The sequence below is a fragment of the Trachurus japonicus genome, chromosome 12, assembly GCF_045865225.1.
Source record: "Trachurus japonicus isolate A0001 chromosome 12, Traja_1.0".
NCBI classification, from domain to species: domain Eukaryota; kingdom Metazoa; phylum Chordata; class Actinopteri; order Carangiformes; family Carangidae; genus Trachurus; species Trachurus japonicus.
Genome location: NC_140918.1, coordinates 29,858,805 through 29,874,015, shown reverse-complemented (window position 1 = coordinate 29,874,015; position 15,211 = coordinate 29,858,805). Strand labels below are relative to the sequence as shown.

The 15,211-nt window shown below is 42.7% G+C and overlaps 1 protein-coding gene across 1 annotated transcript in view; it reads right to left on the bottom strand.

The window, feature by feature from the left end:
* Nucleotides 1-15,211, bottom strand: part of LOC146977766 (uncharacterized) — a 39,005-nt gene that overhangs the window by 21,953 nt on the left and 1,841 nt on the right. Inside the window, exon 2 of the mRNA XM_085794206.1 lies at nucleotides 3,997-4,458. Coding sequence (XP_085650332.1) covers nucleotides 3,997-4,458 — 462 coding nt within the window. The remainder of the gene's footprint in view (nucleotides 1-3,996; nucleotides 4,459-15,211) is intronic.

Genomic DNA, 15,211 nt, shown 5'->3' with positions numbered 1-15,211 from the left:
TTAAGGAAACGCTGGTCGGCTCGACCAGCATTTCCGCCACCACTAATAATAACAAAATAATGATAGAGACAGAATGATATATTTATCGAAAATGGGCCCATTAACAAGTGTGGGTAGCGGAGATTCATCCACATTAACGTGAGACTTTTTTATAACCGAATAGAAACTCCTCGTTGTCCCTTTAAAGTAAACGTTCGGAAAAGCGGCCCTTCGGAATGGCACCCTGGAACCCCCAGCATCACTGCAAATTCCTCTGGATCGACCCCCCTGCTCCTTCTCTGAATCCATGGACTTGTGAGCTGACTTTTGTTACTGTTCCTGCTCTGTTGAGCTTTCGAATAATCACTGCAGTGCCAGTGTGTTATACTGTGTTAATTTATTACACATAATTATTATTACACATAAACAAAATGAAAATACATTTTAAAAAATCAAGCGAAAAAACAAGGCTTGTGGTCTTTTTTTTGGCAGCGGCAGCGGGGGGTTGGCGTCCCACTTTGTCCCTCACAAACATACCTCTTGTCACACTCTGGGCTTATTGGGATCTGGTCACCCTACCTGCTGCTCCTCTTACAACTATACACAACACATTATTTACTGCACTGTAACACTAACAAAAGAGATGGACTCACCATGCATAAATTGCGTCAGACCCACTGCCACACACTGCTGTGTTTTGAATTTAACTGCAGCAACAGTTTGGGCCACATTCTTACATACAGCTCCTTTAAACATTAAACTCAAAACTTCAGAGAACATGCTATTCCAATTGAAAATGAATGGACCCTCAATTTCTTTGGTAAAAAAAAAAAAATGTTTCAACCAAGTACAACTATACCAGAAAGAGATTTTTTTTACAGAATTTGCTACACTTTGATAAAAACAATGACAATGTTTATTGTGTTGGAATGAGCTGTTATAGTTCAGCTCAACCAACAACTCTGCAGCCTCACTTACTGCTGTCATTTATTTGTAGAATTAATTTCATGAACAATCCATTTTATACAATTTTAAATTAATAAACTTAAAAAAAATATTTTACATGTGAAATTCATTTTCACTGTGTTTTGATAAGCTGCTACAGTTCACTAACTGCAGACTCACACACAATGCTGCTGCCTTCAGTAACAGTCCTGAGTTACATAACACTCCTACGTCTCTTTGATTGATTGATTGATTTATTCGTCCATTCCACAAAACATTAACATACACAAACAAGTCAAAATTTCATAATCAATATGGGCGAAAGGGCAAAGGCAGAAGCAAAGCTTATTAATGCCTACCCTGTTTTCTTTCTCTTCTTGCGAGAAACATCAGAGAATTGACGGCCACAAAAACTTCAACTGTACGTTTACTCTCCTACATTGATTCTTGTGTACACGTAAAGATCTTCCTGTTGACAAAATGTCTCGTCACAAAACTGCAACTAAATGATTTAAGGTGTCTTAAAACTCAATGAGTGCCGCGCTCCCTTCCAAAGTTTTAGTCAAGTGTACCGGCAATTTAGACCATTTTTGACGATTTCTGTAGAGCCACAGTGTATTCTATATTATTGCCACCAACACATACTGTGGCTCATTTGAAAGGTGAAACTTTATGCTTCAAATGGCCACAAACCGTTTGTTCCTACGTGCCTCTGTTCCTGAGAAAAGTCAAGCTAAACATGGCTGGGTTTCACCAAAATCCCTCCTTTTTTTTCTAGAAAAGGAGATACAGCGTCTTTTATGAAAGCTGCTCTGTTTGTGCCTGTCGCTCTTCTGACACTCACATTTCTGGATCAAAGGGCTCGTGTAAGATAAATATATACAACAAATATTCTATTCACAAAACCACCATCGGGGGCGGGGGCGCCACTAAACAGCAATAAAACAGCCTCTCGCCGCGGAACATGATGGTCTCTCGGCCACTGCAGGTCGGGAACACCGGTCCCACCGGTGGTCGCAGTCCTTCTGTGGTATGGGTCGGTGATGCCGGTCTGCTTTGACCGAGGGATCATCACATTTTACTGCGGGAGGACCTTGGGGAGGACACGGTGTTGCTCCAGATGAAGACCGGGCAGGACTGTCGGCTGAGAGCTTCCTGTTTCGGCTCCGAGCTGCTGGAGCCTCGTGGGTGAGAGCAGAGCAGCTGCGCTGCATCCACATGCAGAACACCGTTTGCAAAAGCCGAGTTATGATGAAAACTTCCAGATCATGAGCTGTCATGAGTTTTTGATCGTCATCTATTTCAGTTCTACTCGTCGTAGAGTCCCCAAATTTACACATAAGTTGTGTTAAAGTGTCTATTTTCATAATTAAAAAAAAAAGCAAAAAACGAGAAATCTCGTTTTTGGCACTCAACGCATGGGAACGAAAAAAGAGAAATTACGTGGTTGGCACTCAATGAGTTAAGACTACCTATCAATCAATCAATTTGTTTATTTCGGGCATGTCAATTTAAATCATCATCATCACACTTCATCATCAAATAATACAATACATGGCCGAAAGGGAAAAGCGGGAGAAGCAAAAGCTTATCTAGTCCCGCCCCCATTACCCACAGAATAAGAATATTTGTCATACATACATATCTTTTTGCTTTTTTCTTCTTTTCTTATATATATATATATATATTTTTTACATTTTGATGTAACATTCTTTTACTTATGACATTTTGACATAACATAAGATACACATCCTAAAATTATGTCGTTTCGAGTAAACTCTGGACTATATCCCTTCAGGACACTTGGATTGCAGCGGATGAGCAGTGTGGGGGAAATGGTTTTTGTGTAGTTTATGGATGTTTTTGTGTCAGGCCCTATTACTCTCATATAAAGTTTTCATTGGACTACAAACGCCCTCCCGGGTCTCCAGATGCACATTGACGAATAAAAAACTACTCCGGAGTATTCATCAGCATGAGGGTGAGTCAATAACGACTTTATTTCATTTTTTGGTGAAATATTCCTTTAACTTCTGTATGGACTTTCACATGCCTCTCAAGACAACAAGGTTTTCCTCCTTGATGGGATTTCATCTGCATCCATGTGTAGCCAGCTCCATAAATGTTTTCCCACAAACGCTTCGTTTTTGGATGGACTCTTGTGTGAAACAAAAGATTTCTCCTCCGGGTAAATCCTTTCCCACAAATAGCACAACTAAATGGTTTCTTCCTGTGTGTGGAATCTCAAGTGCTTCTTCAAACTCCCTTGATGTCTAAAATATTTCCCACAGGTAGAACATTCAAATGGTTTCTCTCCTGTATGGACTCTCATGTGCTCTGTAAGATTCCTTCTTTGACTAAATGTTTTACCACAGGTAGCACAGTCGAATGGTTTCTCTCCTGTATGGATCCTCGTGTGTTCTTTAAGATGACCTCTTCGACTAAATTGTTTACCACAGGTAGCACAGTCAAATGGTTTCTCTCTTGTATGGATACTCATGTGGCCTTTAAGACTCTCACTTTGACTAAATTGTTTACCACAGATAGGACAGTCAAATGGTTTCTCTCCTGTATGGATCCTCATGTGTTCTTTAAGTTGACCTCTTCGACTAAATTGTTTACCACAGGTAGCACAGTCAAATGGTTTCTCTCCTGTATGGATCCTCATGTGGCCTTTAAGACTCTCACTTTGACTAAATTGTTTACCACAGGTAGCACAGTCAAATGGTTTCTCTCCTGTATGGATCCTCATGTGTTCTATAAGAGTCCCTCTTTGATTAAATTGTTTACCACAGGTAGCACAGGCAAATGGTTTCTCTCCTGTATGGATCCTCATGTGTATTTTGAGATAACTTCTTTGACTAAATTGTTTACCACATGTAGCACAGTCAAATGGTTTCTCTCCTGTATGGATCCTCGTGTGATCTTTAAGATGACCTCTTCGACTAAATTGTTTACCACAGGTAGCACAGTCAAATGGTTTCTCACCTGTATGGATCCTCATGTGTCTCTTCAAAACCGTGTTTGTGCTAAATGTTTTCCCACACCCTGAGCAGCGGGGAGACTTCTTACCAGTGTTACATTCTTCATCACTTACATAAACAGCTTCACTTTTCAAACTGGACTCAGGTGCTCTGGTTTCTCTCCAGTCATCATCACTGTCATCAGTCTCAGAGGACGAATCTGAGACCTGATCATCTGTATCTGGTTGAAGATCTTCATGTTGATCTGAGTTCCTGGCTGGTTCAGATCCTCCACAGTCGTCTCCATCGGCCTCTATCTCTATCTCTACCTCTATCTGTTCAGCTGAGCTGCTGGATGGAGGCTCTGCCTCAGTTTGTCTTTGATGAGGTTGTAGGGACTGAGGTTTCTCATCCTCAGTCTTTACATGAACAGAAGTGAGGGGGAACTCTGGAGTGGTCGGTAGTTCCTCTTTTTCTTCTTTAACATGTAGACTCTCTGGGTTCTCCTGATCCAGACTAGAGGTCAACTCAGGAGGATCCTCTGCTTCAATCTTCAACAGGTGCTGATCACCTGCAGAAACAATGAAACACATCATGAACAACAGTGTCTTCTGTCACTCATAACTGCTGCTGCTATGAACCCCAATGAACTCCTCAGTGGACGCTAGTCTGAGCTCAAGGAATTTTGCTCCTGCTATGAGCCTCTGATTGGCTGGAAGTCTCTGAGCTACTTTTACTTGAGTGGACTTTTTACACCAGTACCATTACTCAAGTAAAATTTCATCAACGTAACAGTAGGCTACTTCTACTTATTAGGGCTGTAACACCTCATTATGTAATAATGCTGCATTATGCCTGTGGAATTGTGTGTGTACCGGTATGTTAGGCCCTGTCCCAATTCTCCCCCTAACCCTAAATATTTGCCCTAACCCTACATTTTGCGCGTTCACGTGTAGGGGTAGGGTGTCCCATTACTCTAGTAAGCAAGGGGAAGTGTGATTTTGCCCTTAAAATCAGCCCTCAAAATGTAGTGAGGTCCGATGCGGGCTTAAAACGAAGTGGAAAATGAAATTACCCGTTGTCACGCTCGATCGCCGTTTAAACAAATCTGAAATGCTTGAAGAAACATTACTATTTCTCTCTGTGTGTGTTTTGTGTCGCTATGTGTGGTATTTATTGGGGGAACAGTGTCGCGTCAGTGGCTGCAGCTGACAGGGACAGCTGACGGCGGTAACTAAGCTAACGGCGGCAGCAAAGCTAACAGCAGCAGCAAAGCTAACGGCGGTAGCTAAGCTAACAGCAGTAGCTAAGCTAACGGTGGTAGCAGCAGGACGTCAGCTGTTAAAACCCTCCCGTTGTCGGACACGACATGAAACTACTACTGTTAGCTCAGTCATGTTGTAACTCAGATATCTGCTGGAGAAAATATTTTTTCACGGACCGTTTATTGAGTCACTGAGTTATTAAAGTTAAACAGGTAGCTAACCGTTAGCCCCGCTAATCTCTAACCATGACTAATTACAAAAATTGTTTAGACTGAGATAAACAAACACAGCCAACGCAACAGGCAACACAACAGCGGAACCGCCGGCATTATTCCTGAATGAAAATAATAGCACGCTCCACCGGTATAATTGTAAACATGTGACGTATGTTATCACGTTCGCTACGTTCACTACACTAGTGGTGTCCCATTTCCACAGGGAAAGATTTTCTGCCACTTTCCCTCAACGAGGGGAATTTACGGTTGAGGGCACTCAAAACCAAGTGGAAGATTTAAGGGGGAGAATTGGGACAGGGCCTTAGTGTGGAGCACAAGAGGCATCGTTGGTTGATGTTAAGCACATTACCTTTGGTGTTTTTATGTTTGATGCCCTGCTCTCCTTGTGCTGCAGGTGAGAAAAGGAGGAGAGAAAAGAGCGTGAATGAGAATGAAAGCGGTAAACAGGGGATGGGGGCAACCGCCATTCCAACATCCCACCAGTCCGACATAGGCCTCTAATTGTCTAAATGGCAACACTTCATTTTCTATCAAACGTCCCATCATTCCGACAATTCTTGCCTCCTATCGTCGGAATGACAGTATTTTTTTCTTTTTTTAAAATCCTGCCTTTCCAACAATTCCTTTAAAGCTCCAGTTGGTAAGTTGATGAAAGTGAAAGTAAACTCTGCGACTTGGTTGGAAATTTCAAAACAATACTCCTTCAGGTGAGGTCTCTTTATGAACCTCTACCAAGCGCCCCACACACACACAGACACACCAGGGATGTGATTGGCCAAGGACAAAAAAGCAGGAAATTATACAGACACGGCAACAGTGCAGTCATTACACACTAGGGGTTGCATGACTTCAGATTTTTTAAAGTCGACTCTAATGTTATGAAAGTCGCTGATGACGTCATTCATATTTTTCCCATCATAACTAAAATCACAGGAGGAGGGAAATGCTTTGCAACAATCTGTATTCACTGACTGACAGCTCACGCACAGAAATTAGTCCACAGAACAGCAGCTTTATAAACAACAAGCTGTAAATCAGTTTGTTTTTTTTGTAACACACTCCTATACAAGTGCAAAAGAAAATACTCTACTGTCCGTTAAACAATTGGGGAGGAAAACGACACACAGGCCTCGTCACCATCACAGTCCTGCTCAGTCACAGTTTCACTCACAGTTTTTGTTTTTCCTGGTTGGTTGTTGTTGTTGTGCGTGATGTAAAGCTGTCGATATGAGCAGAGTTTTTTTTTTTTTTTTTAATTGCCGGCAGCCTGGACACACTGCCCGCGGCATTCTCCCCCAGAAAAAAAATGGTGATTTTAACACATAAATGAGGCATTCTGGTGTACTCTGAGAAGAACATGAAGTGAACATTTGTTTCAGATAAAAAAGCACATTGAGTAGCTACTGACTGAGGTTCCTATCATTGTAAGGCAACAAGGCAAGAATGGCTGGAGTGTATGAAACTTAAACTGAACCCAGAACTGGTCTAGTGGGGAGCAAAAACAATATAAATCTAGGGGTCTGGACCAGCCATTCAAGGGCCCGTTTTCTCTGCTATGGGGGGGCATGTCCGTGCAGTGGTGCGTCCCGGACATGCACGGAGAGGAAAAAAAAAAAAAACGAAACCGAAATCGAATGCGCGCCGCCACGTCCGCTCAGACGAACTGGTCCGCTCATGCCGACGTGAACAGCTGCTGGAGACCCGACGCTACTTGGCGTATCTGCCTCCAGCGAGTGACTGAGTCACGTCGCCGGGCTCATACGCGCAGGCAGGCCAGGCGTTACTACTTTGGGTCAATATCAACACCGCTTTAGAGTAGGCTATTATGCGCAGCGCAGGCCTTGCTCATGCGATTTATGGCTATGTGGTCAATGGCGGTCCGCCGGTCCTACCCCCCACTCCCCTCTTAAAAAAAAAAAAAGAGGATTTGCATGACAGGATTCACATGCCTGACACACACACGTACAGGCGCACATACACAAAGTAGCCATAAGCACCCACAAAAGACATACCGTATCCATAGCAACCGGAGACTCCAAAACGATCTCACATCTCTCTCACCATGAAACACACTCTTCTTGTGTGTGTGTCTGCGTGTGTGGAGGGAGGGAGGGGAGTTGACAGAGGTGAAAAGAGGGAGCTGACTGTGTGTATCATCTTGAAATGTCTGACCAAGTCACAGACTTTACTTTCACTTTCGTCGGCTTACTACGACGTGTAGGAGCAGCGATTGGCTGCTCCTCCTGCTCCCTCTACCTGACTGGTGGAGAATCGTCGGTCGCGGCGTTTTACTTTGAAAATTTACCAGATTCTCTCGTTGTTTCATGTTTGACTTCCTGCCCAGCTTGACGCGACTGCTTGCGGCTCGTTCACCAAATAGTCCAGACCAAGGGGGGGAGTTGTGGGTTCTACAAGTGAAGACCACTTCCGTGTTCAAAAAGCTGCAGTACCCCGGCGGCCTCTGGGGGCTGGCTCCAGAAGTGAGCAACTCCAATTGAGCCCCATGTTAAAATAGCCGACTTTACAGCTTAAAAAAACAGCCTGGTACGTTTTATTTTTTTGGTCTCTACTGGTTGTTTACACCTCCATGAACACTGTTGTGTGTGTGTGTGTGTGGGGGGTCGATGTTTTTGTACCACAACCGTTTTAGTAGGTTGTTTACGCTTCAAATTTGTGCACAAATTACGTTGAGTGACAGGTCACAGAGACACAGAGAGTTTACCGGCCGTTAATTGGTTGCTTTGAGTTCAGCGGGCGGGTTCTCAGCCACACCTCTCCAAATATGGCACCAAAATCCAAGATGGCGCAGTTCAAACCCCTGTAGTAGCGGCACAAAACAGACTCCCCCAAACAAATGGGTGACGTCAAGGGTGCTACGTCCATTCTTTTTACAGTCTATGGTCCAGACGCTGAAACAGTCGCTGCAGGGCGCGAGCTGGTGTTATTATCTGCGGCCTCGTGCCTACGACAGAATCACACAGTGCTGATTTTCAATACAACAGCACTCCCTCTCGTGTGATATTGCTTAAGTATAGGTGTTTTATTGTTTATTATTTGTGTTTTTGTTTCATTTTGGCACGTTAGGGGTACCTGAGATTATATAGGTAGGCTTACGGTAAGGGACCAGCATGCACCTGGGTGGGCAAATGGGTTTTTACCGGAGCATGAGAGGCACAGAATTTTCTTCATTCACTCACTTTTCTGGTCAAATAAACCACGTTTGTGTTGTAATTTGACATTTGTTTGGAAATCATGTTTTCCGCGTAGCTACACTACAACCCATGTTGCCGCAGTGCCCCTTTAAATTTTTATGATTTGAAATTTGATTTGGAACTTTTCCTTGTTTTTTGACAAACGGCTACTACAATACCATTGTTACTCTTTTGTAGAACTTGTTGAGTGTGTACAATATGTCCTGTTGTAAGGTTACCAGTGGTTAAAATTAGGGGTGGGACGATATGGGTAACTCACGATTCGATACTGTGGCGATATTTGGTAGCCTGATGCATCAGCCGCTTATTTCATTACATTTCAAAAAGCGTCTGAACACGAGCCATAGGGATTCGTTTGCTTCCGGGAGGCGGTTGCTTACATTTGCTTCAACTAATCGCTGCTGCTTGGTGGTCACGTGTGCTATACACCGGTTAAGCTCATAGGTTAATCTTGAGCGCTTGAGTTCAACGTCATCGCCTTCACTTACCCGTCTGTTCGCTGATTGGTCCGTCCGCTCTGGCGGACGGAGCAAACCGAAACGCATTGCTAGTGTCCTGACTACATTGTTGAGGCAAATGAAATTTGCCGGAACCAGTAGGCGGCGCTAGCCTGGCTAGATATTTGGCCCACGATAATGATAATATCACGATACACGATATCTGCGATATTCGATATATTGCAAGAAATTTCATCAACGATATATCACGATATATGTGACTGAAAAAAAAAAAAACATAAAAAGGAAAAAGTCTCATGCATTTATTCCAAAACTTCGTACAATGTACAAATGAATAAACACTGTACAGCTGGAGACATTAAAGTGCATGAACATTAATAACATGTCTTATGTAAACCAGGACAGTGCTTTATGATACTGAAAAGTCAGTAGCAACTTGTTTTATGTAATTTTCCATTCATGGTATTTAAAAATCAGCTGTCAGAGAGAGAGAGAGCAGCCTTTTTGGTGATAAGAAGAACAAGTTCTCTAGTGTAGGACATGAGGAGAAAAAACATACAGGTTTTCTGTAACATTATAAGACAGCGTGTGACGTGCAGACCGCAGTGGACGACTCCTCAGTCCATGAGTTTCATGTCTCAGACTGGATCATGTACAGGTAATACTCAGAAAATTAGAATATCGTGAAAAAGTTCATTCATTTAAGTAATTCAACTTAAAAGGTGAAATGAATATATTATTTAGACTCATAACAGGCATTGCAAGATATTTCAAGCTTTTATTTGTTAGAATTTTGATTATTATGGCTTACAGCTTATGAAAACCCCAATCAAAAAATTAGAATATCGTGAAAAAGTTCAATGTTGTAGCTCAAATTGTCACAGCCTCGTCAGCCAATTAATCCAAAACACCTGCAAAGGGTTCCTGAGCCTTTAAAAGCTCTCTGTCTGGTTCAGTACAGTTCGCAATCATGGGGAAGTGAATGAACTTTTTCACGATATTCTAATTTTCTGAGTATTACCTGTAAATCAAGCTGCAGAAACATCCGGGGGACGGGAGCGTTGCGGTAACCGTAGTAACTCTCGCACTCAGGCACGCACGCACGCACGCACACACACACACGCACACACACACACGCCTGTCTGTGTGGTTGCTGTATATTTTACCTTCGCAAAACAGTTCTTGCAGATTATATTCTTTATCCAGTGTTCTCCTGTCATCTGTTTCGTAAGAGCCAACTATCTGAGACCCTTTTTGTAACTATGTTTTACCATTTTTTCCCATAATACACAATAATCATACATTTATGAATTACATAAATTCAATCTCTTAAGGACCAACTGCTGAATTGTGCACCTGCTACATCTGGAATTTAATATTGCTTGGGTAGGGGCTTTTTAGAAAATAAATAACTTGAATTATTATGTAAAGTGGATCATGACCTTTTAAATTGTGGAGATTTTTTTTATGTGTGTTGAGAACTTTTACAATAATTTTTTTAAATGTCTTTGGTGGTGGAAATGACAGGGTGTTGTGGAAATGACAACAAATTAACGTGAATGTATAGAAACAGTAGACATTTATTTGAACATTTCTTAAACTGTCATTAAACAAAACCATCCCTGGTTGTAGTGTAGTCTAAAAGCCAATATCTAAGTTCCATCAAATAATAAGATGACAAAAATGTATTTAGTCCCTATAGGCCTGTGACCTTTCTGCTGCTGTCTTACGTGGCACTTAAAAAAATATAAATAAATGGAATATAACATATAATTATATTATTAATGTTGATTAATGTTAATTTAATATGTAATATTAAAAAATAACTACTCTCACAATCCATATCACTTGGACTTTAAGCATAAATGTCATTTCCACCACACTACTTTCTTTTCCACCACAGAGGATAATGTGGTGGAAATGATGGTGGTGGAAATGACATTTCTACAGTATTTTGTGAAAAAATGCAGACTAGCTTAACTAATTAGCTTTGAATTGATACTTAGGATTTCATGTATGCAAAATACACTTATTCAACTAAAAAAAAAAAAACTTTAAAAAAACACCTATGAAGGTATAACATGTTTGGAAATGACGTGCAATAAATTTTGATCGAGCAACATTTATCTTAATTTTTCTTCAATAGTTGTTGATGAAATTGAAAATTCCCTCCATGTCCAACATGTGCTCTGATGTCAGTGTACATTGCCATAGAAACCATCCATACAATCTCTAAGAGAATTTTTTTAAAGAGGAACTAAACCCCTAAACCACTTTTTTCTGCTGAAAACAAATGTATTTGGGTATAAGGTAGTGTTGTCGGTTGATTCTGGTCCAAATTTTGACATTTTAGTCAAAATATTTCAATTTGGTGTATTTTGTAGTAAAAATGTAGAGTGACTGCCCTCTATGGGTTGAAACACGGCTATTACAATCGAATTTTTCTATTGGCTGAGATGGAGGCAGATGACGTTTTGGAGGCAGCTTTCGTCACCGGCCACTAGCTCCCCGGCCAATCAGCACTGGCTGCTGCCTGCCGCTAACGGTTGCTAGGCGCTCTAGCTGCTCTGCTGCGGCTAACGGTTGCTAGGCACTCTAGCTGCTCTGCTGCGGCTAACGGCTGCTAACAGCTGCCTGAATGGGAATCGTTAGTGCGGCCGGCGCTAACGAGCCGTTAACGAGTTAACGAGCCAGCGGATCGGCTGTAGATGCTGTGTCACGGCTCTGGCGTCCTCTAGTGTCCACGCTACTAGTGCTGTTAGAGTAGCTCGTTAGTAGCTCATTAGCGCTAGCAGAAGTGTCGATGTGTGTTTATTACTTTTTTTTCTCTTTTGTGTGATTTCGCGGGTGTGAATGGGGCGCAGGGGGGAGGGGGGATCGGAGAGTGCTCCTGGAGTCCCGCCCATAATCAAGGCATTTTTTGAATTTCAAGCTTAGAGCACGTCATCCAAAACTGAGGGGTTTAGTTCCCCTTTAAGGGGACATTACAGTGCTGTGGTGGAAATGACCGTGATACTGTGCGACAGCTATATTTTGGATAAAAAATAATATTGATGGCTGTCTTACATTAAACACTATAATGTGTTTTAGTTATTTTACTGATACTTAAAGGATCATAGGGCAGGATTTGTGAGAAAATACCGGAAAATACCCATGCGTTTTACGTTTTTTAAATAATAATGGGTGAGGAAGCGTTCAAAACCAAAAAGAACGAGCCCATCCGCGTATCTCTCGATTGCTCTGAACGGGGTCTGTGCTGCAAAATGCGCTGCAATTCAGGGGGTGAATTTCGCGCGCTGGCCGGCGGACCTGACGTCAGCGCGTCCACGACTGCCTTCGAATGGATCAATGGAATGGAGACATGAAGAGGGCAACCGGGCAACCGCGGCAGAGCCACTGATATAGTAACAGAGTGGCGACACTCCCTGTTATATCAATCGCTCTGAACCAGGGTGGATCCAAATTAGGCCTACTGTTACTGCCAGCAAACGACCCAGCACAACTGAAAGCCCTGTTAAAAGCCCCCCCCCCCCCCGCCACTCTCTCTCCCCCTCCCTTCACACACGCTCACAGCAGCAGGCAGGTCACTTACACACCCTCTCCCTCTTCACTACTGTCTTATTATTAGCCGTTAGCCGCAGCTAGTGGTTAAAAGCCGACGTTATAACTTTAACAACGTTATCAGGCAGGTGGACAAACGTCCTCTTTTGCCCGGACACGTCCACTTTTCACGTCCTGGCCGGCGTGACCGCGACGCGTCCGTTTTTTTTTTTTTTTTTTAATGAAATCATGAATATGTCCGGTGTTGATTGGTTTTCATGGGACCGCGGACCCTGACAGATGTGGTCCGACACCCGGACCCGGCGCGTTAATTCTCAGTACCGGCCTGTAGGAGTAGGAGCCCATACAGATCCATGCAGAGGAGCTCAGAGGAACAGACAGCAGCCCCCTGCTGCAGCACAGTGAAGGTGTGTGTGTGTGTGTCTGTCTGTCTGTCTGTGTGTGTGTGTGTGTGTGTGTGTGTGTGTGTGTGTGTGTGTGTGTGAGAGAGAGAGAGAGAGAGAACCTACAGTAAAATACCCCCCCCCCCTCCCTCCCCAGATAGGAAAGACTGTAAAGAGTAAAGTAAACAGCGAAGAGTCTGTGCGCGCTCCCGTGCCGGTGGCTTCCCTGGTTGCTGTAGTTACGCGCAGCGGCCGTCGCGTCACTGGCCGTTCTCATTAATCCTGCCCTATGATCCTTTAATTCAGGCACATTAGTAGTTTTCAAATAAATCACATTTTTAAACATTATTTTCATTGTTGAAGTTTAAAAGTCTGGGTGCGCGACAAGGGTAAAACAGTGATTTTGACACTTGTAAGAATGTTGAAAAGTATGAAAAAATTATAATGGAAAGGTGGTACATTTTTTCTAAGGTGGTTTTATTGTTAGTTTGACAAAGAAAGTGGAATTTATACAATATGATGTGTATTTTTTTAAATATGACCAAAGAACATAAAAGTGCCCGTAGTCTAAGAATCACCCTGTAACAAAATATCGATATTTGCCGTCAGTGTATCGATTATTTATTGCGACAGAGAGCACAACAATATATTGCAATATCGATTTTTTTTCCCACCCCTAGTTAAAATCCTGAATTGCAACACTCGATTCTAAAACTACGATTCCTAAACTTTAAGTCTGTGATGAAGACATGATTCAACATCCAACCTAAAGCACTGGTGTGGTGTCTTACGTCTTTAAATTACCCACATATCAAAAGAACACGTGGGGGAAATAACCTTTAATCTGTTTTGGAATAAATTCAAATAAAAAAGATAAACTGATTAGGCTACTTGCTAGTCGATAATAGCCAAGTCAATTTACAGAGTAAGTCGCCTCAACTAAAAGACCTTCTTAGATTTTGTAACTTCCTGTACAATTCTTGATAGCGACATAAAATTAAATCACCCCCCCCCCCAAAATGTTTCTGAGAGCGAGAGAGACAAGAGAGAGAGCCAGTTGTGGCAGGTGGAATTAGCACTTGATATTAACTTATTGGTATTTAAAAGGGAAACAAACACCTTTTTTTTTTTTTTAAATATTGAATATATTTAATGATGGGGAAAAAAGTTCTAATATTTTTTGTCTAATGTCTAATATTAAAAAATATATATAAAAAGCAGGTTTAGTACTGACTGAGGTTCCCATCATTGTAATGGCAAGAATGGTAAGTCGCCTCAACTAAAAGACCTTTGGCTCGTTCGAGATGAACTGCGCCTCGTCTGGACAGTCGGCGAGAGCAGGCGGCAGCAGCAGGGGGTGGTGACAGAAAGCTGCAGTCAAGTCGGACAGTTTCCAGCCGCCGTCAATACAAACAGGAAGTCACCAAAGTATATATTTCTTATGCTGTACTGCAATTGTCCAATAAATAACCAATATATTTCTCAGGATATAAGTTTGATTCGGTGTGAATATTTTTTTAAGCAGTATAGGCCTACAACATGAAATTCATATAATCTAGCATTATACAACAACACGTAGTGTTTGCAGTCCTAACTAAGAGCCAATCAGATCATGATCCGGTACGTTTCCCATCATGCCCTGAGGCTTGCAGGCGGTAGCAGTCGGTGGAGAGCAACTGCGGCGCCTGGCTCTAAAAACTGCGGCCGCCTTGATCTCGTGAGGTTATCGTTGCAGGCGCGTGCATGACGTCAGAGCAAGTCGGGATCAAGTCGGACACAAATCTAACCGGCATGCATTGTGCGCTGGTCACCGGCGATCGATTCTGCGCACGCCTGGCTCATCTCGAACGAGCCTCTTCTTAGATTTTGTAACTTCCTGTAGTACAATTGACCTATGGCTAAGCCCCGCCCCCAAACGCGATGAACCAATCACAGTGCGCATAGCTAGCCCATACACTCGGACATTCTCTGCTTCCACCAAGGGGGCAGTTGTCGGTCTGAGAAGTGAAGCTCACTTCCGCGTTCAAAAAGCTGCAATCCCCTCGGCTGTCGCTGGGGGCTGGCTCCAGAAGGGAGCAACTCCAATTGAGCCCCATGTTAAAATAGCCGATTTTACAGCTTTAAAAAACATATTTACAGCCTGGTACATTTCATTTTTTTGGTCTCAACCGATAGTTTCTACCCCCGCACACACTCTGAGGGGGGTGAA